We start from the raw sequence: 26,766 nt of genomic DNA, 5'->3' as shown, positions 1-26,766 counted from the left end.
CAAGAAATCAATAAATACATTTTAAAAAACCACACTCATTTGGTTGTTTAAATGTATCAACATGGCTCTAATACAGTAACACAGTAGAAGACTCAGTGCATTCATCTAAAAATCACTCTGATTAGATACATTCTGGAAGTTGTGTTGACGTGGAGCAGAGGGCTCACGGCACAGTATTGTTTCTTCAAAGCTAAATTCAAATTGAACTGCTCACCATAAAACATTCCGTAATCTCAAAACCAATGCAAAATCTGCCATGTTAGCTCCAACAATGTAAGACAAAGTTTCATTAAGTACAAAAAAAAAAAAAACATTCCTCAAAAGCAGTTCCTCAATCTCACCTCGCTGGTCACCACTTGCATTTGTCTGGCGTGTTTCATGGCTGGTGTCTGAGATTCAGAGGTGAAGTGAGGTCTCTCCTTGGTTGCCAGTTCAGTGTACAGGTACTGAAACAAACGCAAGCAAAAAAAGAAGCACCGTTTTATCAAGTTCAATTCAGAGATGAGCGTCAATAATATGCGTGAAGATCAACGTATTTCCATGCATGTAACAGTTTCTAAGAGTAACGGGAAGTGTTGCGTGGCACACTGCCATTACGGATTCCGTCCTGTCCCCTGTCTGTGAAACAACATGAGGTTAAAAGCTGTAAAACGCTCGCTCGCGGCGCATAGGGTCGTCCGTTCAAGCCCAGCCTTTGCCCTGCTGTATAAGAGACACGTTCTCACACCCTACCTGGCTCTGGATCTGTTGACCCATTTTGGCCCTCTGGACGTCAATGCTGTCTGGCAGTGCAGTGTATTTAGTCTTCATCTCATTACCAGCAGCTCTGTAAACCAGCTAAAAGAAAAACATTAAACAAAATGCAAGTCACTGTATTGCAATAAGTCTAGAACAGTTTTTACTTGAACACCTCACTCATAAAACAAACACTTCCTTACTGCAGCTTTTTTCAGTAAACAGTAAAATATATTTTATACATATATAAAATACTATGATGTGCATTATACCTAACAAACGTTAAAACAAAAGTTGTTTTTTATCAATGCTGCTAACAATGCTTAAGGCCAAAAAAAAAGCAATCCTGGCACTTACGTGACTCAAGTGTGTTTTGAGTTCTGTTGCAGTTCTGTATTCAGGAGTATCCAGCACAACAGTGAATTTATCATGCATCTTCTTAGCTGCAGTGGTATATCCAGACTGAAACGAAAGAGCAAAAGATAGCCAGCTGCAAGGTGTTTGGGAGATTCAACAGGAACAGAATGCAGAGCCTTTCTACTGTTAAAGCAAAGCCCAACTTGTCAACGAATAGGTGTTGCATATAAAATGGTTCTTACACAGCAAGTGTTTCATGTTTTGTTTTCTTAAATGCATTCTAATGACCATTTACCTGAATATGTGCTTACTAATATAGTGCAAAGAAATAAGCTCCATACATTACAGATAAACAAATATAAACTTTTCTTTTTTTTAATTGTGCTTTGAAATAGGAACTGCTCATTCCAAACATTACACTGTGTAATAATTTTTTTTTTTTTTTTTTTTGTTCCTGGGTAGTAAGTGTTATTTCCTAATTGCTTATGCCTCAAAAGTACAGAACATGGCTATTATTCCCCACAAACTTTGCTTTTGTGACCAGGACAGTGATATTTCAAAATATCACTATTTCCAATGGGAAAACGGGCAAATGTGTGTCTTTTCGTTCACATAAAGTCAGAAAAAAACAACATATGAATCCAAATTAACATGTATTTACATGTATTTATACTAAAGTAATACAAAGATGACTACAAAAGATTTAGAAGTGAGTAGTTTTTCGAGATTTACAATTATACTGTATTTACGGTATAATTGTAAATCTCGAAAAACTACTCACTTCTATTTTATTTTATTTACAGTATAATTGTAAATCTCGAAAAACTACTCACTTCTAAATCTTTTGTAGTCATCTTTGTATTACTTTAGTATAAATACATGTAAATACATGTTAATTTGGATTCATATGTTGTTTTTTTCTGACTTTATGTGAACGAAAAGACACATATTGCCCATTTTCCCATTGGAAATAGTGATATTTTGAAATATCACTGTCCTGGTCACAAAAGCAAAGTTTGTGGGGAATAATAGCCATTTTCTATACTTTTGAGGCATAAGCAATTAGGAAATAACACTTACTACCCAGGAACAAAAATTGTGTTACATAGTGTTATTCTTGCATGTTGCATTCGTCCTCGATGTATTTTATTAATCACCCCTTTGTGTTTCTTCAAGGGCATCCTCTTCCCTGCTTTAAGCTGGTTTCTCTTTCAGGTATACCTGCTGTACACTATATTTGTATTTGATACAAACTAAGATGAGTTAACCTTACCCAGAGTTTAGACACGCCCCGGGCACGGACCATTTCAGGGGTATCATACAGGAAGCATCCCATTCCCTTCAGCCACTGCAAGTCCTCTTTGTATTTCAACTAAAATGGGAGAAATGATCACTGTTACAAATAAAGGGTGCATGTACCATTAATGTTTTGAAATTATTTTACATACAAGCACACAGTACAAAAAAAAGATCAATTAAAAAACACACAGAAATTGTCTAACAGATATGATTTAAAACATACAAATCACAACACTAGTACATACGTCACTGGTGATTTCATTAACGTAGCGGCAATGCACCAACTCGGGGGTCATAGGCATAGAAATCAGGTGCCCTTTCATGTTGAGGTAGTTTGTCTTGTAGGAGATCTGTAAGAGAAAGAGCAGTATGATCAGAATGTTAGGCTACTTGATCTAGTTAAAACAGTGGCTGTTTTTTTTTCGTCCCATTATAAAAAAGGTAAATTGTCTTGACTGGTAACACAGCATTGATCAAAGCTGTAACAACGTTACTCACATCACTGACTGCTTTCTGAGTGGCTTTGACTTGTCTGATTTCAGGGGTGTCGTAGGTTGTATGGATCTTGTCCTTCTCATGCTCATACTTTTCACGGTATAAACGCTGTGAAAGAAAAAAGCTAATTCATTCCACGAGCAAAACGATTATCTAAAACACAACAGAGCGATAAATTTAAGACACATTTTTTGGTGGAGCTAACAAACAAAGTCACACTGTTCTTCAGTTCACTAACCTATATGTCAGAATAACTTTAATGCATGTATTACTAGCATTGTGATATGTTTATTATTATTTTCTAATTAACGTTTAGAATGACACCATACATCTATTATGTATTCATTACATTGGGATTGACGTATTACCGTATTCTCATTAGGATATTTTACAGCTGCCCTACATTTCTTTACAGTGAAGAAAGACAGCATGAGCATTCCTGCAGATTTCCATTGAGTTCTTACCGGGTTAATGACTGTGTTCGTCTTCCTTATATTGACAAAGTTCACACTGTCTGGCAGCAGAGTGTAGGACTTGGCTTTTATGTGCTCATAGGCTTCTTTGTACTTGTGCTGTGAAAAGATGAAGGAGAATAATTGAACTAGCTGCATTTCTGGGAAGGAAAAAACACAGTTAACATTTTACTACTGAACTAAAAATAAATAAAATAAAATAAAAAATGTATGTATATATATATATATATATAGAGATCAGTTTTTAAATAAATATTTTGCTTGTTTTCAATCAGCCTGTTCTTAGGAAACATGATCAGCAATTTATTCTAAAAGGAAATGTAAAACTGAAAGTCACACCTGACACGCTGCTTAACTCACAGCACTCACGAAAACAACAACACAACCGTCCCAGTGCGTTTGTAATTGGTGCTTACGTTGCTCTGGATGACGCTGGAGTGCTTTGCTTGTCTGATGGCTGGGGTGTCAGAAGGAAGCGTGTATCCAGTCGGCATCAATTTCACACTGGCTTCTTTATACAGATTCTGTGGGCAAAAAAGAAAATTCATGAACTCGTTTGTCTGGGCTCTTTATGGCTTAGGGTCAATAAAAGCAAATGTACTGAACTGAAATTGACAGATAAGCTGGGAGAGAAAACTTTACAACCACTGCTAGATCTAGGTTACTCTCAACGTAAAATGAAAAAAAAATCAGTTCTTAAGACAAACTGTTCTTCTGAATGTCACTTCAACCTACGCTGCTCTGGATCTTGTTAGCTTCACGCGCTCTCTCCAAATCCATGGAGGTGGCACAGGAAGTCATTGTGCCTTTGACATTGCTCACATAGTCATGACGATAGACAAGCTAAAAAGAAATAGAGAAAAAAATAAGTTTACACTATTACAATCATTTACATTTTAAAACGTATGCAAACTTGGGCGCAGGTTTTTTGTGTCTATTATTCTAAGAAAAAAAAGGATTACTTACATCGCTCATCTGCTTATTACTGATGACAGCTTGAACATAGGTAGGCGTGTCTGTAACCACGGTGTAATTGTTCCTCATATAATCAGCTGCCTTAGCTTTGTATTGTACCTAAATGGACAGAAAGAAAATGAATACAAACTGTACATGTGTTTTCTTAGATTGGCTTAATAGCTACTATTCAGTGTTTTCCAAAAAACTGGGGTTCACTAGATTTATATTATATATTAAATTACTGGACATAATAAACACTGAATTATTGCACTACACGGGAATCTAGTTGGTCACCAGCAGAAGGCAATCACTCACGTCACTTTGAAGATTGTATGAGTTCTTGGCACGCAGAATCTCAGGGGTGTCATAAACAGCACAGCCAATGCCCTTCAGCCAGGTCAGATCATCTCGGTAACAAATCTGAGGAAAAAGAAAGAACAGCAAAATTCACTTGATGTGTACATTTACTATTGGGATTTTTAAACACCTTTTTAAACAGAGTTTTGTAAAGCAAGCGGATTGGGGTAGTAATAAGAAGTCACTACACTGTGCAGGACCTGATGCACAATGTATATCTATATACTGTTTTTTGGAGTGATGATTTTGAAATGTGAGGTAATGGATTCTTACATCACTGAGCTGATCGTTGACCTTCCGGGCATGGATGTAGACTTGTTGGTCTGGCAGGCAGTTCCACTGATGGAAATGCTTGCGGTAGTCAATCTCACTGACCATGTTCTGGGTGTTCTTTGCAGCGACAATCTCCAGCATATCTGGGACAATGTGCACCTTGGCCTTGGTCTTCTCATAATCCGCCCTGTACAGGCGCTGCAGGAAATGAAAAAAACAGAGAATCACACCCCTACCACCACATTGTGCATGCGTGCCTGTGTTAATTCATGAACTTTAATATTACTGTATTAATGTTCCTCATGCAAACCACATTCCTGCATTAAGGTCCAGTGGTTAAAAGAAATGGCTCGTTACCAGGAGGTTCAAATCCCAGCTCAGCCATCGACTCACTGTGTGTGTGACCCTAAGCAAGTCACTTAACCTCCTTGGGCTCTGTCCTTCAGAAGAGACGTAAAATTGAGGTGCTATTGGAAGTGACTCTGCAGCAGCAGTTGTTGATGCATTGCTTACTTTGGTTAAAAGAGTCGGCTAACTACCCAATTAAAAATAATTAATAAACAATTGACTGTTCCTACAATTTACATACATTTAACATTTAACAGTTTTCTGAAAAGAATGAGGGGTATGCAGTACAATCCATTGTTAGAAAGCTTTCACTCTGTCCAAGAAGACAAAACAACTTACTTGTGTATCACTATATGTGGAAAGAACACTCCCTGTCACACGTGGGTAACAATTCTCTTCATAGTTTTATGGCAAGCCAAATTATCATTTAGAGATATTTCAAATTGCATTTTAAGATATCTTCAAATATTTATAGCTATCTGTAAATCATTTGCATACATATTTAAATGAATATGTGCTATCTGTACATAACCCTTTTGAAGATATCTTAATTTCATTTCGAGATATTGATTTACAGGTATCTTTAAATGTTTTTGCTAGCATGAGATGCCAAACTCATTTAGAGATCTCGAAATAACTTCCCATTCATTTAGAGATATCTCAACATGAACAGGAAGTTATTTAAAGACATCTCTAAATGACTTAGAGATATCTGTAAATTAACAGGAAGTTGTTCAGAGATATCTGAGAATGATTTAGAGATATCTGACAAACATTTTGAGATATATGAAAATGATGTAATAACAAATATCTGAAAATGCATTTTAGATATCTCATTTAAAGCTCCACTTGAAGATATGTTAAATCATTTTGAGATAGCTCTAAATGGATTTTAGATATCTTAAAATGATTTAGAGACATCTATAAATTAATTTGAGATATCGTTAAATGATCATGTGGCTCGCCATATTTTCCTGACACATTCAGAAGGACTGAACGGTGCTGTTTCTCATTCTCACAGTGATCACATCTCCTTTCTTTGCTGTCAATACTCACATCGATGCCCAGTTTTCCAGCTTTAAGGCATCTCGCTGTGGCGGGGTCGTCCTCCACAGACCTGGGCAAGGTGTACAGAGCCTTGAACTTCTCGTAATCCTCACGGTACTTCAGCTGAAATAAAGCAGACCGTTCCGGTCACAGCAAGAACAAAACATGTTTTCAGTAAACACACCTGCTTCACCTAAGGAAGCCCTCTCGTCAGCGTCTACAATTACACTCTGCAACTGCAACATCATTTTAATGACATGTGGAGAAGTTCAGTAAATAAAACAAATAATATGTGAGCGCTCTCATTTTTCACAACTAGACTTCCCTTTTCACTGTTACTTTGTAGTAGTGTTATCTAACGCTTCGCTTACTGAGCTGCCGATGGTCTTCTGCTGTTTGGCGAGGGCCATTGAGAAGGAATCTGATGGCAGTTTGTAGCTTGTAGCTTTGATTTTGTCCCAGGCATCTGTGTAGAGTTTCTAAAGAATACAAAGGAAATGTGTTTATTTAGAAACAGCAATTAACAACTTACTCTACAAAACAATGCGAATAAACAAGAAAATACATGTTTTAAAACCTACACTGCTGTAAGCGGTCTTCAGACCCTTGACTCTGGTGTAATCCACAGTGTCCAGAACACTGGTGTACTGTTCTTTGGTCTTGTGGTAAGCCTCCCTGTATTTCAGCTATAAAGAAGAAAACACAGATGAAAAATATCAATGTGCAACTTTTCAGCTACTGTAAATGCAAAACCTACAAATTATTATTATTATTATTATTATTATTATTATTATTATTATTATTATTATTATTATTTTACATACGTCACTGGAATGCTGGGCTGATGTCACTGCAGTCACATACACTGGGGTATCCGTGACAACAGTATAGTTCTTAAACTCTGCGATTCCAGCAGCTTTATAGAGGTTCTGAAAAAAAAAAAAAAACAAAGAAATGATAAAACGAAGAAATCTCCATAGAGCACCAAAGATCATGCAAAACAAAGCCAAACAACAATTCCTTGTCTGCTACTTGATGTTTATAAAGTGTGTTGTGTGTGTGTAGGGAGTCTCCTATGGTATAATAGGAGATGTTACCTGACGTACACAGATATAAAAATACACAAATACAGACGCATGTTCTCTCAAGCCTCAGTGGGTAAAAATATACAATAAGAATATGTTGCAATAAATCAAACAATGTTCATGAATGAACACAACATTATATATTTACTCTAAAACACACAGCAAGAGCTTACCTTTAAAACACTTACATAATAGAAATAAGATGCCGTGATATGCTGTGCTATTTTTTTTACATATTAAATTCTAACAATACGCTCACCAAGCACAGCTGCAGCTGTTGTCCACACTGTTGAACAAGCTCAATTTATTTTTGCTGGGGTTCGTTCTAATAACACTGTGTCTCTGTAAATGACCAGACACGAATGAACCAGTGGTGGTTCTGACGTTATCCACATGTTCAGGGGCACAAGCGATTGGTTTTCTTCCAATCGACCGGGTTATGGGTTTACATTTTAAATGTAAAAGTACAATGAGGCTTGCGAGAACATCGTGAAAGCAACACATTACTGACAGCATATGTCAAAGTGGGTGTGAATTCTTACTTTACTCTGGAGTTCGTAGGACTTCTTGGCACGAATTATCTCAGGGGTGTCCCAGACAAAGCATCCCATTCCCTTCAGCCAGGTGAGGTCTTCCTTGTAAAACACCTGAAACAGGAATAATCAAGTCTGGTTAGAGCAATGTGACAAACTGCTTACCGTTGTTTAGATACCTTACACTTCTAAAGAGGTCAGACAGCACATCAAAATGCATTCACAATCCAGACATACTGCTCTCATACACTGTGGATATTCTGTTAACCATTGGAATCAAGTTCATTTAGTTCCCTTTAGTATTGTTCACCCAATTGGATTGCAGGATTTATTTTAGAATTTCAGATGCTTAAAAGTTTCCTGGTAATAATAAAAAAAAAAGGTTCTGAAGTCCTACCACTATAGCATTGTGGACACAGTCCTCCATGTTAAGTATGCAATACCCCTCCAGTGTACTGCATTAAACGTTACTGTGGAAAAGCTAGAGGTTGCTGAAGTTGCTAAAGTTCACTTAGGCATTAAAAATCAAAAATAAAACAGATACTACACATAAACTTACATCGCTGAGGATCTCATTGGCCTTCCTGGCACGTATGACATCGTGTTGGTTGGGCATGCAGGTCCACTGGTGCAGATAGGTGCGGTACTCAATCTCACTCAGGATCTGCTGGCATTTCTTAGCCATGACGTGGCTCAGCATGTCATGAGGAATATGGATCTTAGTCTTGCTGTCATCATAAGCCTTCCTGTAAGCCATCTGCAATACAATGTCAAAATCTCAAAACTGCCCAATTGCAACAAACACAATTAAATAAAACCAGAAATGCAAATATCTGTCTATCTATTACATATGTGTTTATATACATGAACAATGTAATAATATTATAGCATATTTTAACATGTATTGCACCTTCTTGGTAGCTGTTAACCTGGCTCTGAAGCATTCTGTTGGGGAAGGTTGTCCATTGTTTGGCTCTGGTTTGAAAAGAGATTAACTTACCAAGCTTTTCAACTTCTCAACAGCCATGGAGTGGACAACGCTGGGGAACTCGCTGATATCCTTACCAGCCAGGTAATGCCCCTTGGCCTTTTCATGTTCCTCTTTGTATTTCACCTGCAGCATAGTGGCAAATCAGTGACATAGCTCAGGGGTACCAAATGTATGTAAGGGAGTTTCATGGATTTTAAGGAAAATGTGAGTACTATTGAATATGACTAATCAACATTACAGTTTTAATTGTTATTTTTATTAAGTTTTTTTTTTAATCAAATTTATGTTAGTACTGTAGAATGTTTTTTGTTTTTTTTCTACTTACATCACTGACAATCGTCTTTGTTTTTTTAGCAATCACAAGTGGCAGGTGATCTATAGGCAGCTGATAGCCTGTAGCCTTGCTGTTATCCCACTGTTCCTTATAAAGTTTCTGCGGAGTACAAATAAAAACACAAACACAATAAGACAAGGAAATGCTGCTTTCAGTACAATACAATTGCGTGCTTAACAACTCCTTTACAACTCAATGGTTTTCATAGACACAAAAATGCAGAATATTCCAAGCACGTATTTAGCAACTAAAATTCAAACCAATCTCAATGTATTACTATGAACAGCTGTCAGGATCTATATAATAAACCTCAGCTAATCAGGTTCAAGAAGAATGTCTTAGCACCATGCTTTGTCAGATGCCCTCTCAACCTAATTAGGCTACAGCTTGGGGTACATGAAGCTGCCCTACACTGAACAGTGATGACACACAAATCTTATACCCACAACTTTTAATTGATTTCATTTTAGTAAATGCTTGATGTCAAGCTATCAATTAAGAATGTATTTGGTATACAGTACAGGCCACCTCAACATTGAAGTTAACATAAGCTTTAATACAAATAAAACATACAGCGTAACAACTATATTTATATTAATTATGCGGTGACATACAGTACAACCTATTTTTTTACATTCTACTGTATTATATTGTTTGTCATATTGAGCTTAAAAACATCAAATGTTTATGATGTCCTTGGAGGCCTCAGGTGTGGTAATAATCTGATTTGAACTGTAAGTTTTAACTGTCCAGGTTTTGATCCTTCAGAATGTGTCCATACCTCACTGGTGATCTTGGCGGCTTCCCTGGAGTGAGCCAGTTGAGGTGTGTCTGCTGCTCCAATGTAATGACCCTTCTCCAGATTGAAGGATTCCTTGTACTTCAGCTATGGATATAAAACACAATGCAGACAGGTTTCCAAGCGACACCTATATTTCAATAAAATACAACAAACTCCACACACCAAATCATTATTTTGTTCTACTTACGTCGCTCAGATTTGCGTTATTTATCTTGGCCAGGACAATTTCTGGAAGATCAACCACGCTTGTGAACTTTGCAAAGTTATCTACGGCATCCTTCTTGTAGTGTCTCTGCAATTCAAAATAAATAAAGAAATATGATCAGATGTTTTTAGGCACACGACCTGAATGAAAGGAAAATGACACAAAATAGAAGCCAAACTTACATTGTTCAGGATCTCCTGTGCTTTCCTGACTTTCTGATGATCAACCGAATCCATAGCGATCCAGCCACACCCGCGAATCCATTCAAGATCAGCTTTGTAGATGTACTACAATACACAATGAAATTCAAGCCAATTCAAAACTTCTACTGAACGTATAGCGCATGAAAGCTAATCACAACAGCTATCCGATCGCACTCACGTCGCTCTGAAGTTCATAGGCTTTCTTTGCCTGGATGACGTCGTTCTGGTCTGGCAGACACGTCCACTGGTGCAGGAGGTGTTTGTAGTCGATGTCGCTGACCTGGATCTGGTTTTTCTTAGCCAACTCGAAGGACAGCATGTCTACCGGTAGGTTATACTTAGTCTTGGACTTGTCAAATTCCTTCTTGTACTCTGCGTCACTAGCGATTTTGGCAACGTGCATGGACCACACCAGCTTGGGATCATCCTGGATGCTGCGGCACCCCACATGGTGTCCTCTCTGCTTCAGGTAGTCAGCTTTGTACTTACACTGAGAAAAACAGAAAAGACAAATGTGAAAGTTTGGTGAGCGGCAGTCAGTAAAAAGTACAGGTTAGCCTTAAACTCCAGGCAGTCTGCCGAGGCTAGTAACACCAACATATGAAAGACATTAAAACAATGCCGTTGTTGACTTACCCAGCCCATGTATCCCACAGTAATTTGGTACAGTTAAATGTGAAAATAAAAAGACATACCTCACTCTGAATGTTTTGTGTTTTTCTGGCTTGCTCAACAGAGATAGCATCTGTTGGAATACAGTAGCTTGTGGCTTTAATCTTGTCCCATTTTTCTGTGTACAATTTCTGTTGAGAAACACAGTGAAGTACCTTTATGATTAAGAATTTCACAAAAGAGAAAATGAACTCATAAATATGTCTAGTGTGTTTAACAGTGATCTGTGTCAATATTGCATTAGCTGCAATAATTCTGACCAAAACAAGTAATGTCAACTAGTTCTGGATTTGATTAAGTGTCATATAGACTCTTAAACATGGCTCCTGACTAGTGTTATAAAAAGCCACTGAAATTAGAAAATAAATCAGCTTGCTTTAATTAAAACAACAACAACAAGCTACTACTATTATTACTTCAGCTACCTGGTTAAAATTATTAGCTACTTCTCGTGCCGAAGCCAGCTGTGGTGTGTCAATCAGAGTATATTTTGTCTTTTCGTTGTTCCAAGCCTCACGGTACTTAGTCTGAAAAAAAAAAAAAAAGAAGAATTTTGTTAAGTTCACCTCAAACAAATTGTAAACAAACAAACAAAAAATATGCTACCAAGCCTCTGTTATTACTCACATCATTGAGAATCTCAGCTGCCTGCTTAGCAGAGACATAATCAACTCTGTCAGTCACTGCAGTGAACTTAGTGCTGTCTGCTTTGGTGCGATAGTTTCTCTGAAAATAACATGAAAAAAAATGAAAAAAATGTTAACCTGTATCACAAAACCACCACACAATTTGGAAGAACCATCAGTTTCCGCTTGAGAAAAATGCAAAGTATAATTCCAGCATTGTAAAAACCATGATATACTACAGTATATGCATTGTACAGTACCATGATGGGAGAAGCCTGGGAAATGACAACACGGTGAAAACATAGCATGATAAAGCGCAAGGGCTATTAGGTTGTGATGATTTTGCGGCAGCATGATATGGCCCCTTTAAGAGTGGTTATGTATTTCCGATCTGCCCTTCTGGATGCTGTATGCAGTCTGGCAGTAAGCAGATAGAGAGAGAGCTTCAACCCTTAGGGGTGTAATGTAAGAGATGAGCTCTGAAAACGGGAACCATATTCCTACGTGTGAAGGAATTAAGTGCTGATATAATATAATGTATTACTCTAACTGGAATCTGCCTTTACCATGTACGCTCAAATAAATACATTGTTACAAGATGTATAGAACTGTACTTACATCACTGATGAGGTCTTGGGCATTCTTAACTTTCTTGACCTCCAGGGAGCCGTCTGGCATCCAGCCAATCCCACGCAGCCATTCCAGATCAGCCTTGTACACCACCTAGTGACAGCAGAGGAACCAGCATTTACACTCTCACACATTCTTCTGGTGTTTCTACAGTATCTTAGACAAGGATTTAGTGGAGTGCAGGATGCGCCCCATAGCCTGGAGATCGCAGGTTCTAATCATTGCCGACTGTGACTGGGGATTCCCAAGGGGCAGCGTACAATTGGCCGAGCGCCACCCGGGTAGGCAGAGCTTAGATCAGCAGGGGAATCCACAGTTCACCGCACACCAGCGACCCCTGTGGCTGATAGGATGCCTGTGGGTCTGCAGTGGAGCCATTCACATCTGTGTTGTCCTCCAGCACTATAGGTCTGGTGGCTTCACTGTGGATCTGCAGAGCTAAAAATGATGGTTTGGCAGGAACACGTTTCGGAGGACGCGTGTTTCAGCCTCCATTTTCCAAGTCGCCGGGAGGTTGCAGCGGTGAACCGGGATAAAAATAATAACACAATTGCTGATTCCAAATTGGGGAGAAAAGTGGGGTAAAAAGAAAAAAAAAGAAAAATCTTCCGCTTTTCAGGAATGTTTAAACTACAGGCAGTGTGGCTTATTTATTTATTTTTTTGCTGGTTTGTTTAAATAAAAATAATCTATAAATCTCTAATAAATATTAGGAAAAAATGTCAAAATATAATATTATGTGGCTACATATCAAGGTTCAAGGTGCTTTTGTAAGTAAAACAATATATATTGGCACAGCATCACTATCACACTAATGATAACTGTAGCCACGATGCTTACTACAGGTATAATAACTAATTGTTTAATTGGTCCGATCACACTCACGTCGCTCTGGAGTTCATAGGCTTTCTTTGCCTGGATGACGTCGTTCTGGTCTGGTAGACACGTCCACTTGTGCAGGTGGTGTTTGTAGTCGATGTCGCTGACCTGGATCTGGTTTTTCTTAGCCAACTCAAAGGACAGCATGTCTACTGGCAGGTTATACTTAGTCTTGGACTTGTCAAATTCCTTCTTGTACTCTGCGTCACTAGCGATCTTGGCCGAGTGTACAGCCAGGAGAAGTAGGGGGTCGTCTTGGATGCTGCGGGCTCCAATGTGGTGTCCGGTTTGCTTGCGGAAGCCTTCCTTGTACTTGTACTGTTAGAAAATTATATGAATTAGCATTTCAGTCATAATATACTGTGGTGCATATTAATATACACACAAACAAGACGGCCAACTTACATCACTAGCAATGTCTCTGGAAGCCTTGGCCTTGGTTATTGCAATCGCATCTGCCTTGATGCTATAGCCCTTTGCCTTCTGGTCATCCCAGGCCTTTTTGTAACATGACTGGAGAAAAAGAAAAAGGAAAATAGCTTTTACTACAGTAACTAGTAGCTAAAGTATATAACACATTAAAGTATATAACACATATGAAATTAAGACAAAGAGAAGGTGGGTAAGAACACTTGCAATCTGCTCCATTTACAGGAGGCACAGGGGAGAGATAATTATGTTAATGCACAGCACAGTGTACTTGTGGACTCACTTACTTCACTGATATTAATGGCATTAGCTTTGGACAAAACAACGGCAGGTGTGTCGGGCATCACATGAATGGTGGTCTTATCCTTGTCCCAAGCTTCTTTGTACTTCCACTGTTAAGAAAAGAGGAAACACTTCATTTGCACATTCTCCTGAGCATTCTGTAAATTATTTCCACACTGTGTTTTGTAGCCAATTATACACATATTTACTGCCTGTTATTGCATTCACAAAATCAACAAGCTATTATATGTCCAAAGACTGTTTAATTGGATAAAAAAAAAACATAATACTGTACATTAATGCATCACAGAATACTAGATACAATGTTATATTATTGACATGCCAGTGAACATTAACCTCTAGCAGGTATCTAATCAAAACTTATTTCTATAGCGCTTTTCATTGCAGTGCCATCTCAAGGCACTAAAGAGAAAACAACAGTTCAGAACATCAATAAAACTGCAAAAACCGTAAAAACACATATAACAAATAATAATATCTTTATATAGTGCCTTTCATAGTGGACCGCCATCACAAGCGCTTTACAGAGGTAGACTGTGAATTGTGCATTAGTCACTTGCAATAGGACATTGATTTAACATCTCATCCACAGGATGGAGCATGAGGAGGTTAAGTGACTTGCTCAGGGTCAAGCAGTGAGTCAGTCAGTGGCAGAGGTGGGATTTGAACCAGTGACCTTCTGGTTACAAGCGCTGGGTTTTAACCACTGGACCACACTGCCTAGGTTTTCAATCTTGACTTAAAATGAACCAATCCATTGGTCCATTTCATGGACCAATCCAGTCTACATTTTTGCAAAAATGAATCCGCCAAAAGTTATTATTGATGCTGTTTTAGGTCACTGAGTGTACAGTATGGTATAGAATACTGACTTGTGTACAGAACTAACTGTACTTATGATACTGATGCTAAACCAAACAAAACCTGTTTTTAAAGTCTTACTTGACTGAGCTGTTCAGCGTTGGTTTTGGCCAGCACAATGGCAGGCAGGTCGACCGCACTGGTAAATTTTACAGTACTAGGAGGCTGACGGTACTGTCTTTCACTCAGGTTATCTTGAGCCTTCTTTACTTTCAATACATCCAGAGAGCCACTGGGCAACCAGCCACAGCCTCGAATCCATTCGAGATCAGCCTTGTAAATAACCTGAAAGGCAGGAAAACAGCTAACTAATGAGACTTCCAACCAAAATATACACATCCTAATATTACAGAAACTGTAAAGGCAGAGATAAACTCCCGTCTCTCTGGAAAATAATGGCAAAATGTAATATTATGTGGCTGCATATCTTAATGTTCAAGGTGCTTTTGTAAGTAAAACAATATGGTAGCACAGCATCACTATCACACTAATGATAACTGTAGCCACGATGCTTACTACAGGTATAATAACTAATTGTTTAATTGGTCCGATCGCACTCACGTCACTCTGGAGTTCATAGGCTTTCTTTGCCTGGATGACGTCGTTCTGGTCTGGCAGACAGGTCCACTTGTGCAGGTGGTGTTTGTAGTCGATGTCGCTGACCTGGATCTGGTTTTTCTTAGCCAACTCAAAGGACAGCATGTCTACCGGCAGGTGAAACTTAGTCTTGGACTTGTCAAATTCCTTCTTGTACTCTGCGTCACTAGCGATCTTGGCCGAGTGTACAGCCAGGAGAAGTAGGGGGTCGTCTTGGATGCTGCGGGCTCCAATGTGGTGTCCAGTTTGCTTGCGGAAGCCTTCCTTGTACTTGTACTGTGAACAGAAAGTTTCAATTTAACTTAACAGTTCATGTAATATATAATTTTAGTATACCAGACAGCCATCTCCAGTCCCTCCAGATCTTACTGATAAACAGCCAAATACAAACTATAAATATGAAGTTGTGTGACCAAAAACAAAACATTCCCGGGGGCAAAATGCAGAGGGAATGGCACTGAGGAGTCATTACCCAGAAAGCAAAAGGTCACATGACCGCGATATGGCAGCTACATTAATCTTGGATGCAGCGGGCTCAAATGTGGTCTCTGGTTTGCTTATGCTTGTACTGTAACAGGCAAAAGTGAAGTCTTTCAGAGATTAATTTCTAATATACATATCAGAATTAAAAACTGTACTTTAACTTACCCCACTAGTGTTGTATTTCTGCAAGATTTTTTGTTTATCACTTTCATAAAATGGTAATATTAATAACTTACATCACTGGCGATATCCCTGGAGGCTCTGGCTGCCTTGATTGAGATGGCATCGGCACGCAGGTCATAGCCCTTCTTCTTGGCCTCTTCATTAGCAAGTTTGTATTGTTTCTAAGAAAACAGACATCATGCACGTTATATAAAAAATGACTTTAAATGATTTTATATACACAATAAACTTGCCTTTGTTTTGCTGGTATTTGATATCACTCACCTGGGGGTCAACAAGAGCTACTTCCTTGTAGTGACCCCTGGGCAACGTATATATATATATATATATATATATATATATATATATATATATATATATATATATCACTCACCTCACTGGTGTTGATCTTGTTCTGTTTGGCGAGGATGATCTCTGGAGTGTCGGGCATGACGTGAATCATGGTCTTATCCTTGTCCCAGGCCTCTGTGTACTGGCGCTGAAAAAAAAATCATTAAAAAAGTGTAACTCCTTTGTGCATTGTAAAGAGCCTCCAATGTCTGTAGAGAAACAGCAGTCTTGGTTCTGCACCGACAGACATCTACAAGTTTACTGCATAACATATTATATTAGGATTTCCCTTGTTCATGACTAGTGTTTCCATTCAATGGTTGCAATTAATAAACACCTGGATAAAACCCCCAAAACAATTGTGGTCTGTGGTTCGGGATATTGGTGTTGTCTGCTCTACAAATGGTTCACCAACAGAACTCAACAATTGAACAATTTTAGGGTCTGGGAATTGTTATTAATGCTTTTAACCAGCATTTTATACATTTTATACATACATTTATAGTAATGCACTTAATGGTGATTCCTGAATTAATGTAAGTGCAGATGTAAGTAAGATGACTCAATACAGCTCTGTAAAGGCATCTGTGCATAGATCAACTCTCTCAAAAACTTGCTTTTCGTTTTCGACAGCATAAAAACCTCATACTCCACAGTAAAACTTGTGTTATTAAGAGCTATATTTTTCCTTTGTTTGGTTATGGTGATATTTCATTTTTACATGCCTCTGCCGAGCAATAAAAAAAAACTGGATCGCCGAGTGAACAAAGCAGACAGATCTCTATTAGAACGCCACCCTGAAACACATCACTGCCAGCTACTGGCTTTTTTAAATTGGAAGTCGCTGAATTGCAGAAGGCAATTGCACTGGGTACTTTTTGTTCCTAGCTCCTATGGCTTGGAATAGTCGGGACTAGAGTATCTGGGGTACGATACTACATCAGATAAAAAGCCCAAATATGTCAGCTAAGTGTAAAATGATGACTAATGTTGTCTTTTAGAGTGATGTTGTTTTTAATGATGTTGAACTACTGCTGTCTGAGAATGAATAAATAAACAATCAATCACTATTGAACATTCTAACAATTCCATTGTGATGTCAATTAATGGCCCCTACAGTGGTAAATAAGTGGAAACGGCTAATCGTTTGGCAAGATGAAGGTAAGGATAGCTGACCTTGTTCATAGTTTGTGCATTGTTCTTTGCCAAGACAATTTCCATGGAGTCTGTCACGCTGGTGAATTTCACGGTGCTTGGATGCTGGCGGTACTTCCTCTCGCTCAGGATCTCTCCGGCCTTCTTAACTTTCTCAACATCGATTGAACCCATGGTGGACCAGCCAACACCCCTCAACCACTCCAGGTCAGCCTTATACACAGCCTGGGTGCAGAGGAATAGACATTAAAAACAGCAAGTGTAAAAGGTTCAAGTTTCCCCCATAACAAGACTACTTCACTTTAAGAGCTTCCTTTTCTTATCGTTCTTAGCTACTGTAGTTTTATTAATCAGATTTCTTAATTGGTCATTCAACTGTGAAAGAATTAAACTCACGTCGCTCTGGAGTTCATAAGCTTTCTTTGCCTGGATGACGTCGTTCTGGTCTGGCAGACACGTCCACTTGTGCAGGTGGTGTTTGTAGTCGATGTCGCTGACCTGGATCTGGTTTTTCTTAGCCAACTCAAAGGACAGCATGTCTACCGGCAGGTTATACTTAGTCTTGGACTTGTCAAATTCCTTCTTGTACTCTGCGTCACTAGCGATCTTGGCCGAGTGTAAAGCCAGGAGAAGTAAGGGGTCGTCTTGGATGCTGCGGGCTCCAATGTGGTGTCCGGTTTGCTTGCGGAAGCCTGCCTTATACTTGTACTGTGAACAGAAAGTTTCAATTTAACTGAACAGTTCATGTAATATATTACTTTAGTATACCAGACAGCCACCTCCAGTCCCTCCAGATCGTACTGATCAACAGCTAAATATGAACTATAAATATGGGGTTGTGTGAACAAAAACAAAGCATTCCTGAGGGCAAAATGCAGCGGGGATGGCACTGAGGCATCATTATCCGGAAAGCAAAAAAGTCACATGACCACAACATGGCAGCCGTATTAGGTAAAAAAGAAGAATACTGTTACAGTCTTGACTGAGAAGTTTCCAATACATTTTAAATATGTAGTTGCCATCTAAAATGGCTATTGTGAGACATGAACTGATCAAGAAGTTTCTGCTGCAGATTTACAAACACACATAGGCTCCCTGTACAGGCGGTCTATACAATTCTCACCCTGCCTAGCTCTGATGTCCAACTTCTACTGTATTTGAGAGGAAGCCCAAGGTATACTCACATCACTGGCGATATCTCGAGATGCCCTGGCAGCCTTAATTGAAATTGCGTCAGCTCGTAGATCGTAACCCTTCTTCAGAGAGTCATTCCAGCCTTTTTTGTAAAGTTTCTGAAATAATAAAAATACAATATTAAAAAAAAAAACACAGTGGCACTCTAACTTCACTAATGTAAATTCAAATCGCAAGTATCGTCCCTTACCTGCAAACAGGGCATTGTCTGCCCACCTGAATCTCTGAGAACCAGGGAGAGATTCAGGTGTTTAAAACAGTAAAACTAGTAAAGCAAAGACGAAAGTGGTACTTCCTGTTTACAAAATTCATGGCAGCCTCTGTCAGATGCATTCTGTTACTTGTTATACACACTTTGCAGCAAAGGATTGTTTAGTTGTATTGCTGTCTTTTCAAAAGGATATTGTGCTAATGCAATTTTACTTTAAATATTAACATTACAAAGCTACCAAAAGCAGAGGAATGCTGCTGCAAGGTTGTTTTCAGTTGCATAGAAACAATCCTTTACAGACCAGGATGAAATTGACAGCGATTTTGTATGCATAAAATTTTTTTTAAAAAAGTTTCCAAAAGCAGCATTTTTGCAGTTTCACCCTACAAGAAGGTAAGGGGAGGTATGTTCTTATAAACTCCATTCATTATTGAAAAGTGGAACAAACTGACAATTCAGGGTTTAATGAAATAATCAAGCACTTGTGAAAACTGCAAAACAGATAATCATTTTAGTAAATCAACAAATGAAGGGAAAGCATGTGACACAGAAACATTTGAGGTTTTTTTTGCTAGGTACCTCGCTTATGTTGATGGAGTTACTCTTCGCCAGAGTAATTTCTGGTGTATCTGGCATCACATGAATATGCCGTTTATCTTTCTCCCAAGCATCTCGGTACAAATGCTGCAAAATAAAAGTATAAAACAATACATTAGCCTACAGTTCAACTGCTGCATTTAGTATTATTACTTTCAATTATACATTAACAATATTAGATAAATTAATGTATCTCATTGCATGCAGACACAGTTTATTACTATACATAACCATAGCTATTACTAGGCACAGGAAAAGTTTGTTACTGAACTGCACAATTTAATTATACTCGTGTTGAGTTAACATGACAACTAAATCATGATATTTCTTACTGGATGACCAGCTTTCAAATGTAGGGCAGTAGTTAAGTACTTTCTTCAAATCATTCAACCTGTAATCTTGAAATATGCCAGTAAGTGCTACAGCCTCAAGCATGGTGACATGTCCTCCGACTGTAGTGAATTGGTTGGTACAATACTGCCTGGCTTGCTTTGGTACCAGTTCCTCACAACTTCATGGCGTGTACTGAATTTTGAAATGTTTTTTTTAAAACACATGTCATGCTCTTTGAAATTTCAGTACAATTTGAAACATATAGCACGGCCAAAAAAAAAAATAGTAAATCACAATTAGCTATTAACTAACCCCCTCCATACAAAAATAACACTGATCAATTCTGAAAAACAGAATACTGCATTCCTGCCTGTAGCTGTATTTTTTTTTAATATGTAGTGTTTATAGTTTAAAAGCCAAGACCAACTATTTTAAATTTGCTTTAACCTTATAATAATATTAACAATATTATCAGCAAATGATGGAAGGTATTCTTACATCGTTGATATTCTGTGCACAGGTCTTGGCCAGGACCATTGGGATAGAGTCAGTGAGGCTGGTAAATTTGAATTTGTCTGGGTGCTGACGATAGTTGCGTTCACTGAGAATTTCTCCAGCTTTCTTTGCTTTCACCACATCCAGCGAACCAATTGGAACCCATCCAACACCTCTCATCCAATCCATATCCGCCTTGTAGACAGCCTGGAAGGGAAGAGGCCCACTTCAGTTTAGCACACAGAATCCACAGTGTCTTTTTAATGTGTTTGTTATATGTAAAAGCACATTTTTTTCCGATTGGGTTTTACAAATGAATGCCCCAAAAGAGATGTTTTACACTCTTCTGTACAGTATGTTTTAAGCTATTTATTGCATGTAAAACTTTTAAAGGGTCCTAATGCAAATCATTTAAATGGCATAACCCCAGCAATAACAACCTGGTTGTGGGCAGGATCTCTAAATCTACTGATTGTTGTAGAACTGTGCTTGCTTTATGTCAATCAAACAGTTGTATTCCTCTTAAAAAACGTGCCTTTGCACTTGTTGAGAAATTGAGCCTAAAATATCGTATTTCTTAATTGTGGAGCACAATACACGATTGACTAAAGCAATGTGCTTGATAGATAAAGGTGAATCGAGTAATAGAAATATTCCTCTTTGACACTCACGTCGCTCTGGAGTTCATAGGCTTTCTTTGCCTGGATGACGTCGTTCTGGTCTGGTAGACACGTCCACTTGTGCAGGTGGTGTTTGTAGTCGATGTCGCTGACCTGGATCTGGTTTTTCTTAGCTAGCAGAAAGGCCATCATGTCTACCGGCAAGTTGAACTTAGTCTTGGACTTGTCAAATTCCTTCTTGTACTCTGCGTCACTAGCGATCTTGGCCGAGTGTAAAGCCAGGAGAAGTAGGGGGTCGTCTTTGATGCTGCGGGCTCCAATGTGGTGTCCGGTTTGCTTGCGGAAGCCTGCCTTGTATTTGTACTGTAAAAGAATAATGTCAATCATCAATCTACTGCGGAAAAAAATAACAGTTCTGGTTTGAGAAAGATTCCAAATACACACACAATGTCAGCAACATACATCCACCAAATACAAAATCAGAGCTACCAGAATCAGTCTGACTTTGAATCACATTTTAAAATGTATGTGTGAAATGCAGGTTCATCTATATGTGCCCAGATCATGATACCCTCAATAAAAGAGCGGTAAAGACTGTTGTGACCAAGTTTTATTACAATTGGATAAAATATTTTCTGATTTTGTGTAAACTATAGCAAAAACTTTTTAAAAAGTGTGGCATCAGTATGAAGTGAAGACAAATGGACAGGAGCCTGCTTACATTCACAGATCATGATACTCTCAATAACTTAACCTAACCTGGGCTGTGCTCACAGGGTAACCTAGAACTCATTTGTAAATAGTTTTTCATGTACTTTTCTTTGCTGCTGTTGTATACGAGTCTCATGAATCAAACAGCTACCTTGCTAAGCTAAATGTACTAATGGTGATCAGAATTTTTGTTATCTAGATATATACAAACCTCTAAAGTGAGACATGTGTACATACAGGTTACGCCTCTGTTATATCCCTGCCGTTGCAGGAAAGCAATGCAATTCCTCTTCTCTAACCGTTTTCATTGTTTGACATGACAACCCAGATGAAGAACTGCATTATATAGTATGGTATTTTACTGTATGGCATTGTATGGTTTTGTATCTAATTCTACAGTTAATGGCAAATACAGCCTTACATCACTGGCGATATCCCTGGAGGCTCTGGCTGCCTTGATTGAGATGGCATCGGCACGCAGGTCATAACCCTTCTTCTTGGACTCTTCATTAGCAAGTTTGTATTGTTTCTAAGAAAAGAGATATCATGCACGTTATATAAAAAAAAGACTTTAAATGATTTTATATACACAATAAACTTGCCTTTGTTTTGCTGGTATTTGATATCACTCACCTCACTGGTGTTGATCTTGTTCTGTTTGGCGAGGATGATCTCTGGAGTGTCGGGCATGACGTGAATCGTGGTCTTATCCTTGTCCCAGGCCTCTGTGTACTGGCGCTGTAAACCAATATTAAACAAACACATTAGTTGAAGACATATATTATATAAACTGCACAAGATAAAGGTTAGGATAGCTGACCTTGTTCATAGTTTGTGCATTGTTCTTTGCCAAGACAATTTCCATGGAGTCTGTCACGCTGGTGAATTTCACGGTGCTTGGATGCTGGCGGTACTTCCTCTCGCTCAGGATCTCTCCGGCCTTCTTAACTTTCTCAACATCGATCGAACCCATGGTGGACCAGCCAACACCCCTCAACCACTCCAGGTCAGCCTTATACACAGCCTGGGTGCAGAGGAATAGACATAACAAGACTACTTCACTTTCAGAGCTTCCTTTTCTTATCATTCTTAGCTACTGTAGTTTTATTAATCAGATTTCTTAATTGGTCATTCAACTGTGAAAGAATTAAACTCACATCGCTCTGGAGTTCATAGGCTTTCTTTGCCTGGATGACATCGTTCTGGTCTGGTAGACACGTCCACTTGTGCAGGTGGTGTTTGTAGTCGATGTCGCTGACCTGGATCTGGTTTTTCTTAGCCAACTCAAAGGACAGCATGTCTACCGGCAGGTTATACTTAGTCTTGGACTTGTCAAATTCCTTCTTGTACTCTGCGTCACTAGCGATCTTGGCCGAGTGTAAAGCCAGGAGAAGTAGGGGGTCGTCTTTGATGCTGCGGGCTCCAATGTGGTGCCCAGTTTGCTTGCGGAAGCCTGCCTTGTACTTGTACTGTGGAAATGAAAACAAAGTATTTTGAATTTGATCCAACATGTACCGTAGTCGATAACTAAAATATTTTTAACTCTAATGTAATACAATTCTGCTTTTACTCTCTCCACACCTCATAGCTCTAAAGAGGTCTAAGGAAAATAACTCCACCCAAGACAGCTGGCAAGTTTACTGGTCTCAGTCTTGCACACCAGTATATCCCTAGATCATTTTTGTATGCCATACAAGTCACTGAAACTATTTAATTAGTTATATTGACTTTTTGCAAAGTTACTTAACCCTAAGTTAAGTAGGATTCCAAACCTATACAACTACGGACACCCACCTCATTAATGATGCATCTGCACACATTTCTCAGTGCAGACAAAACACACGATTACAATTTATATCATTCTCAATTACAGAAAAAAAGAAATGAAAATAGCAATGACTTACATCACTGGCGATATCCCTGGAGGCTCTGGCTGCCTTGATTGAGATGGCATCGGCACGCAGGTCATAACCCTTCTTCTTGGACTCTTCATTAGCAAGTTTGTATTGTTTCTGCATGACATATAAATCACAATTTATTGCAGAGTCCACTTCCAGTTTAATATGGTATAAATCAACTCAACTGAAAAAGCACCTTGATGTGTAAACTATTGTATAAAATGAAGTGTGGTAAAGTAGGGGGAGGGTGTATCCAGAATAGAGGCTCTGCACTTGGGTGCGTGTGTGTGTGTGCGGTTGTCTGGTGATCAGAATTGTGTTTAATTGTTTGAGTGATTGCGGTGTGATTGGAAAAGTGTGGAATGTGGCCAGGTGGAAATTGAATGATTAATTGTCAATCTACCCCTGGCTACACCCAATAAAAGGGAACAAAGGATGACTGTTTGGTGTGGGTTGTGTAAGAGAGAGTGGAGCTGAGAAGGAGTGAGAAAGGTAACAGGATAGCTAGGCTTGGGTGGTGTTTTGAATATTTTGAAGAGTTCTGTGTGTAGGGTTTTGTTCCTGTGTTTTTTGTTTTGTGTTTATTAAAAGTGCGCAGAAAGCACTGATCTATGGTTCCTGTGTTTGTGCTATTTTCCTCCGTCGTCCATCTTGGCCGCAAGCCACTCTACCACACAAGACAAAAGAGCCCTTACCTCACTGTAGGCGACTTTGTTTTTTTGTGCCAGTGTGATCTCCATTGAGTCGGGCATGATGTGAATCGTGGTCTTGTCTTTCTCCCAGGCTTCAGTGTACAGTTTCTGCAGAAAGATTGTGAAAATAAGTTATTTCTTAACATGCACCAGATTCTCCACCAAGGCTAAGAATGACAAATTATAATTATTACTATTATACTGGAAAATCTGCAGCAAAAGAACATGTTTACCTTGTTAATTGTCTGTGCATTGGCCTTGGCCAGGGCTAGTGGCATTGCATCAGTTTTGCTTGTGAATTTCCATGTGCTCGGATGTTGGCGGTACTTATTCTCACTCAGGATCTCTCCAGCCTTCTTGGCTTTCTCAACATCGAGAGACCCAATGGGGGTCCAGCCAATGCCCCTCAACCACTGCAGGTCTGCCTTATACACAGCCTGGGTACAGCCGGATACAAAATACATGCATACATTAATTCAGGATCCTGAAAGATATCCCTGTAACAAAAACTAAATATAGCATAAACAACATATATTGTACAATATTTTGAGCGTTTTCATTTGTAACAAGAAAACTTGCATAACAGTTCAAACTCATGCTTGTCAGTCTTATATGCCTGGGTAGAGTCATAGAATCACTTTTTTGTGTTAATTTTCAGCATCCCTGACACCAAATATGTTTTGTTTATTTAAATTTTTTTATGTATAGAAAAACTAGCATGGCAATTTAAAATTCATATTTAATTTCTTAATAATCTCAGTGCTTCCGTTTTTATCTTTCCTAATGACCTTGTATTTGTTGAGCTACTATAGTGTTACTACTCAAATTTCTTAATTCCTCATTCAGCTGTCAAACAAGTTGAACTTACATCACTCTGCATGTCATAGACCTTTCTGGCTTGGACAACGTCGTTCTGGTCTGGCAGACACGTCCACTTGTGCAGATGGTGTTTGTAGTCGATGTCGCTGACCTGGATCTGGTTTTTCTTAGCCAGCTCAAAGGCCAGCATGTCTACAGGCAGGTGGAACCTAGTCTTGGACTTGTCAAATTCCTTCTTGTACTCTGCGTCACTAGCGATCTTGGCCGAGTGTAAAGCCAGGAGAAGTAGGGGGTCGTCTTTGATGCTGCGGGCTCCAATGTGGTGTCCAGTTTGCTTGCGGAAGCCTTCCTTGTATTTGTACTGTAACAGATAAATGTGAAGTCTTTCAGTGATTCATTCCTAATATACATATCAGAACTAAAAAGTGTACTTTAACTTACCCCACTGGTGTTGTATTTCTGCAAGATTTCTACACAAGACATGCTTTTTTGTTTATCAATTTCATAAAATAAAATAGCAATGACTTACGTCACTGGCGATATCCCTGGAGGCTCTGGCTGCCTTGATTGAGATGGCATCGGCACGCAGGTCATAACCCTTCTTCTTGGACTCTTCATTAGCAAGTTTGTATTGTTTCTGCATGATATATAAATCACTATTTATTGCAGAATCCAGTTCCAGTTTAATATGGTATAAATCAACTTAACTGAAAAAGCATCTTCATGTGTACACTATTGTATAAAATCAAGACAAAAGAGCCCTTACCTCACTGTAGGCGACTTTGTTTTTTTGTGCCAGTGTGATCTCCATTGAGTCGGGCATGATGTGAATCGTGGTCTTGTCTTTCTCCCAGGCTTCAGTGTACAGTTTCTGCAGAAAGATTGTGAAAATAAGTTATTTCTTAACATGCACCAGATTCTCCACCAAGGCTAAGAATGACAAATTATAATTATTACTATTATACTGGAAAATCTGCAGCAAAAGAACATGTTTACCTTGTTAATTGTCTGTGCATTGGCCTTGGCCAGGGCTAGTGGCATTGCATCAGTTTTGCTTGTGAATTTCCATGTGCTCGGATGTTGGCGGTACTTATTCTCACTCAGGATCTCTCCAGCCTTCTTTGCTTTCTCAACATCGAGCGACCCGATGGGGGTCCAGCCAATGCCCCTCAACCACTGCAGGTCTGCCTTATACACAGCCTGGGTACAGCCGGATACAAAATACATGCATACATTAATTCAGGATCCTGAAAGATATTCCTGTAACAAAAACTAAATATAGCATAAACAACATATATTGTACAATATTTTGAGCGTTTTCATTTGTAACAAGAAAACTTGCATAACAGTTCAAACTCATGCTTGTCAGTCTTATATGCCTGGGTAGAGTCATAGAATCACTTTTTTTTGTGTTAATTTTCAGCATCCCTGACACCAAATATGTTTTGTTTATTTTATTTTTTTTATGTATAGAAAAACCAGCATGGCAATTTTAAAATTCATATTTAATTTCTTAATAATCTCAGTGCTTCCGTTTTTATCTTTCCTAATGAC

General features: G+C 38.7%; 1 protein-coding gene across 33 annotated transcripts in view; it reads right to left on the bottom strand.

Moving 5' to 3' along the window:
* Positions 1 to 26,766, bottom strand: part of LOC121322830 (nebulin-like) — a 90,181-nt gene that overhangs the window by 31,619 nt on the left and 31,796 nt on the right. For 23 of the 33 annotated variants that reach the window (XM_041263186.1, XM_041263190.1, XM_041263185.1 and 20 more), the window contains 52 exons: positions 26,209 to 26,412; positions 25,979 to 26,083; positions 25,742 to 25,849; positions 25,262 to 25,573; positions 24,627 to 24,830; positions 24,397 to 24,501; positions 23,708 to 23,815; positions 22,961 to 23,272; positions 22,624 to 22,827; positions 22,437 to 22,541; positions 22,225 to 22,332; positions 21,144 to 21,455; positions 20,476 to 20,679; positions 19,627 to 19,731; positions 18,827 to 18,934; positions 18,039 to 18,350; positions 17,664 to 17,867; positions 16,531 to 16,635; positions 16,211 to 16,318; positions 15,456 to 15,767; positions 14,976 to 15,179; positions 14,018 to 14,122; positions 13,707 to 13,814; positions 13,308 to 13,619; positions 12,411 to 12,515; positions 11,794 to 11,892; positions 11,592 to 11,693; positions 11,190 to 11,297; positions 10,673 to 10,984; positions 10,474 to 10,578; positions 10,274 to 10,378; positions 10,066 to 10,170; positions 9,276 to 9,383; positions 8,960 to 9,073; positions 8,519 to 8,716; positions 7,969 to 8,073; positions 7,166 to 7,270; positions 6,923 to 7,027; positions 6,713 to 6,820; positions 6,351 to 6,464; positions 4,947 to 5,144; positions 4,632 to 4,736; positions 4,326 to 4,433; positions 4,095 to 4,202; positions 3,776 to 3,883; positions 3,351 to 3,458; positions 2,890 to 2,994; positions 2,637 to 2,741; positions 2,366 to 2,464; positions 1,093 to 1,197; positions 733 to 837; positions 342 to 446 (listed from right to left, as the gene is read on the bottom strand). In XM_041263186.1, the coding sequence (XP_041119120.1) occupies positions 342 to 446; positions 733 to 837; positions 1,093 to 1,197; positions 2,366 to 2,464; positions 2,637 to 2,741; positions 2,890 to 2,994; positions 3,351 to 3,458; positions 3,776 to 3,883; positions 4,095 to 4,202; positions 4,326 to 4,433; positions 4,632 to 4,736; positions 4,947 to 5,144; positions 6,351 to 6,464; positions 6,713 to 6,820; positions 6,923 to 7,027; positions 7,166 to 7,270; positions 7,969 to 8,073; positions 8,519 to 8,716; positions 8,960 to 9,073; positions 9,276 to 9,383; positions 10,066 to 10,170; positions 10,274 to 10,378; positions 10,474 to 10,578; positions 10,673 to 10,984; positions 11,190 to 11,297; positions 11,592 to 11,693; positions 11,794 to 11,892; positions 12,411 to 12,515; positions 13,308 to 13,619; positions 13,707 to 13,814; positions 14,018 to 14,122; positions 14,976 to 15,179; positions 15,456 to 15,767; positions 16,211 to 16,318; positions 16,531 to 16,635; positions 17,664 to 17,867; positions 18,039 to 18,350; positions 18,827 to 18,934; positions 19,627 to 19,731; positions 20,476 to 20,679; positions 21,144 to 21,455; positions 22,225 to 22,332; positions 22,437 to 22,541; positions 22,624 to 22,827; positions 22,961 to 23,272; positions 23,708 to 23,815; positions 24,397 to 24,501; positions 24,627 to 24,830; positions 25,262 to 25,573; positions 25,742 to 25,849; positions 25,979 to 26,083; positions 26,209 to 26,412 (7,731 nt within the window). The remainder of the gene's footprint in view (positions 1 to 341; positions 447 to 732; positions 838 to 1,092; positions 1,198 to 2,365; positions 2,465 to 2,636; positions 2,742 to 2,889; positions 2,995 to 3,350; positions 3,459 to 3,775; positions 3,884 to 4,094; positions 4,203 to 4,325; positions 4,434 to 4,631; positions 4,737 to 4,946; positions 5,145 to 6,350; positions 6,465 to 6,712; positions 6,821 to 6,922; positions 7,028 to 7,165; positions 7,271 to 7,968; positions 8,074 to 8,518; positions 8,717 to 8,959; positions 9,074 to 9,275; positions 9,384 to 10,065; positions 10,171 to 10,273; positions 10,379 to 10,473; positions 10,579 to 10,672; positions 10,985 to 11,189; positions 11,298 to 11,591; positions 11,694 to 11,793; positions 11,893 to 12,410; positions 12,516 to 13,307; positions 13,620 to 13,706; positions 13,815 to 14,017; positions 14,123 to 14,975; positions 15,180 to 15,455; positions 15,768 to 16,210; positions 16,319 to 16,530; positions 16,636 to 17,663; positions 17,868 to 18,038; positions 18,351 to 18,826; positions 18,935 to 19,626; positions 19,732 to 20,475; positions 20,680 to 21,143; positions 21,456 to 22,224; positions 22,333 to 22,436; positions 22,542 to 22,623; positions 22,828 to 22,960; positions 23,273 to 23,707; positions 23,816 to 24,396; positions 24,502 to 24,626; positions 24,831 to 25,261; positions 25,574 to 25,741; positions 25,850 to 25,978; positions 26,084 to 26,208; positions 26,413 to 26,766) is intronic. The other 10 variants (XM_041263208.1, XM_041263207.1, XM_041263206.1 and 7 more) reach the window with 10 other exon arrangements.

The sequence above is a fragment of the Polyodon spathula genome, chromosome 11 (assembly GCF_017654505.1).
Source record: "Polyodon spathula isolate WHYD16114869_AA chromosome 11, ASM1765450v1, whole genome shotgun sequence".
NCBI lineage: Eukaryota > Metazoa > Chordata > Actinopteri > Acipenseriformes > Polyodontidae > Polyodon > Polyodon spathula.
This window is presented reverse-complemented; position numbering and strand designations above follow the sequence as displayed.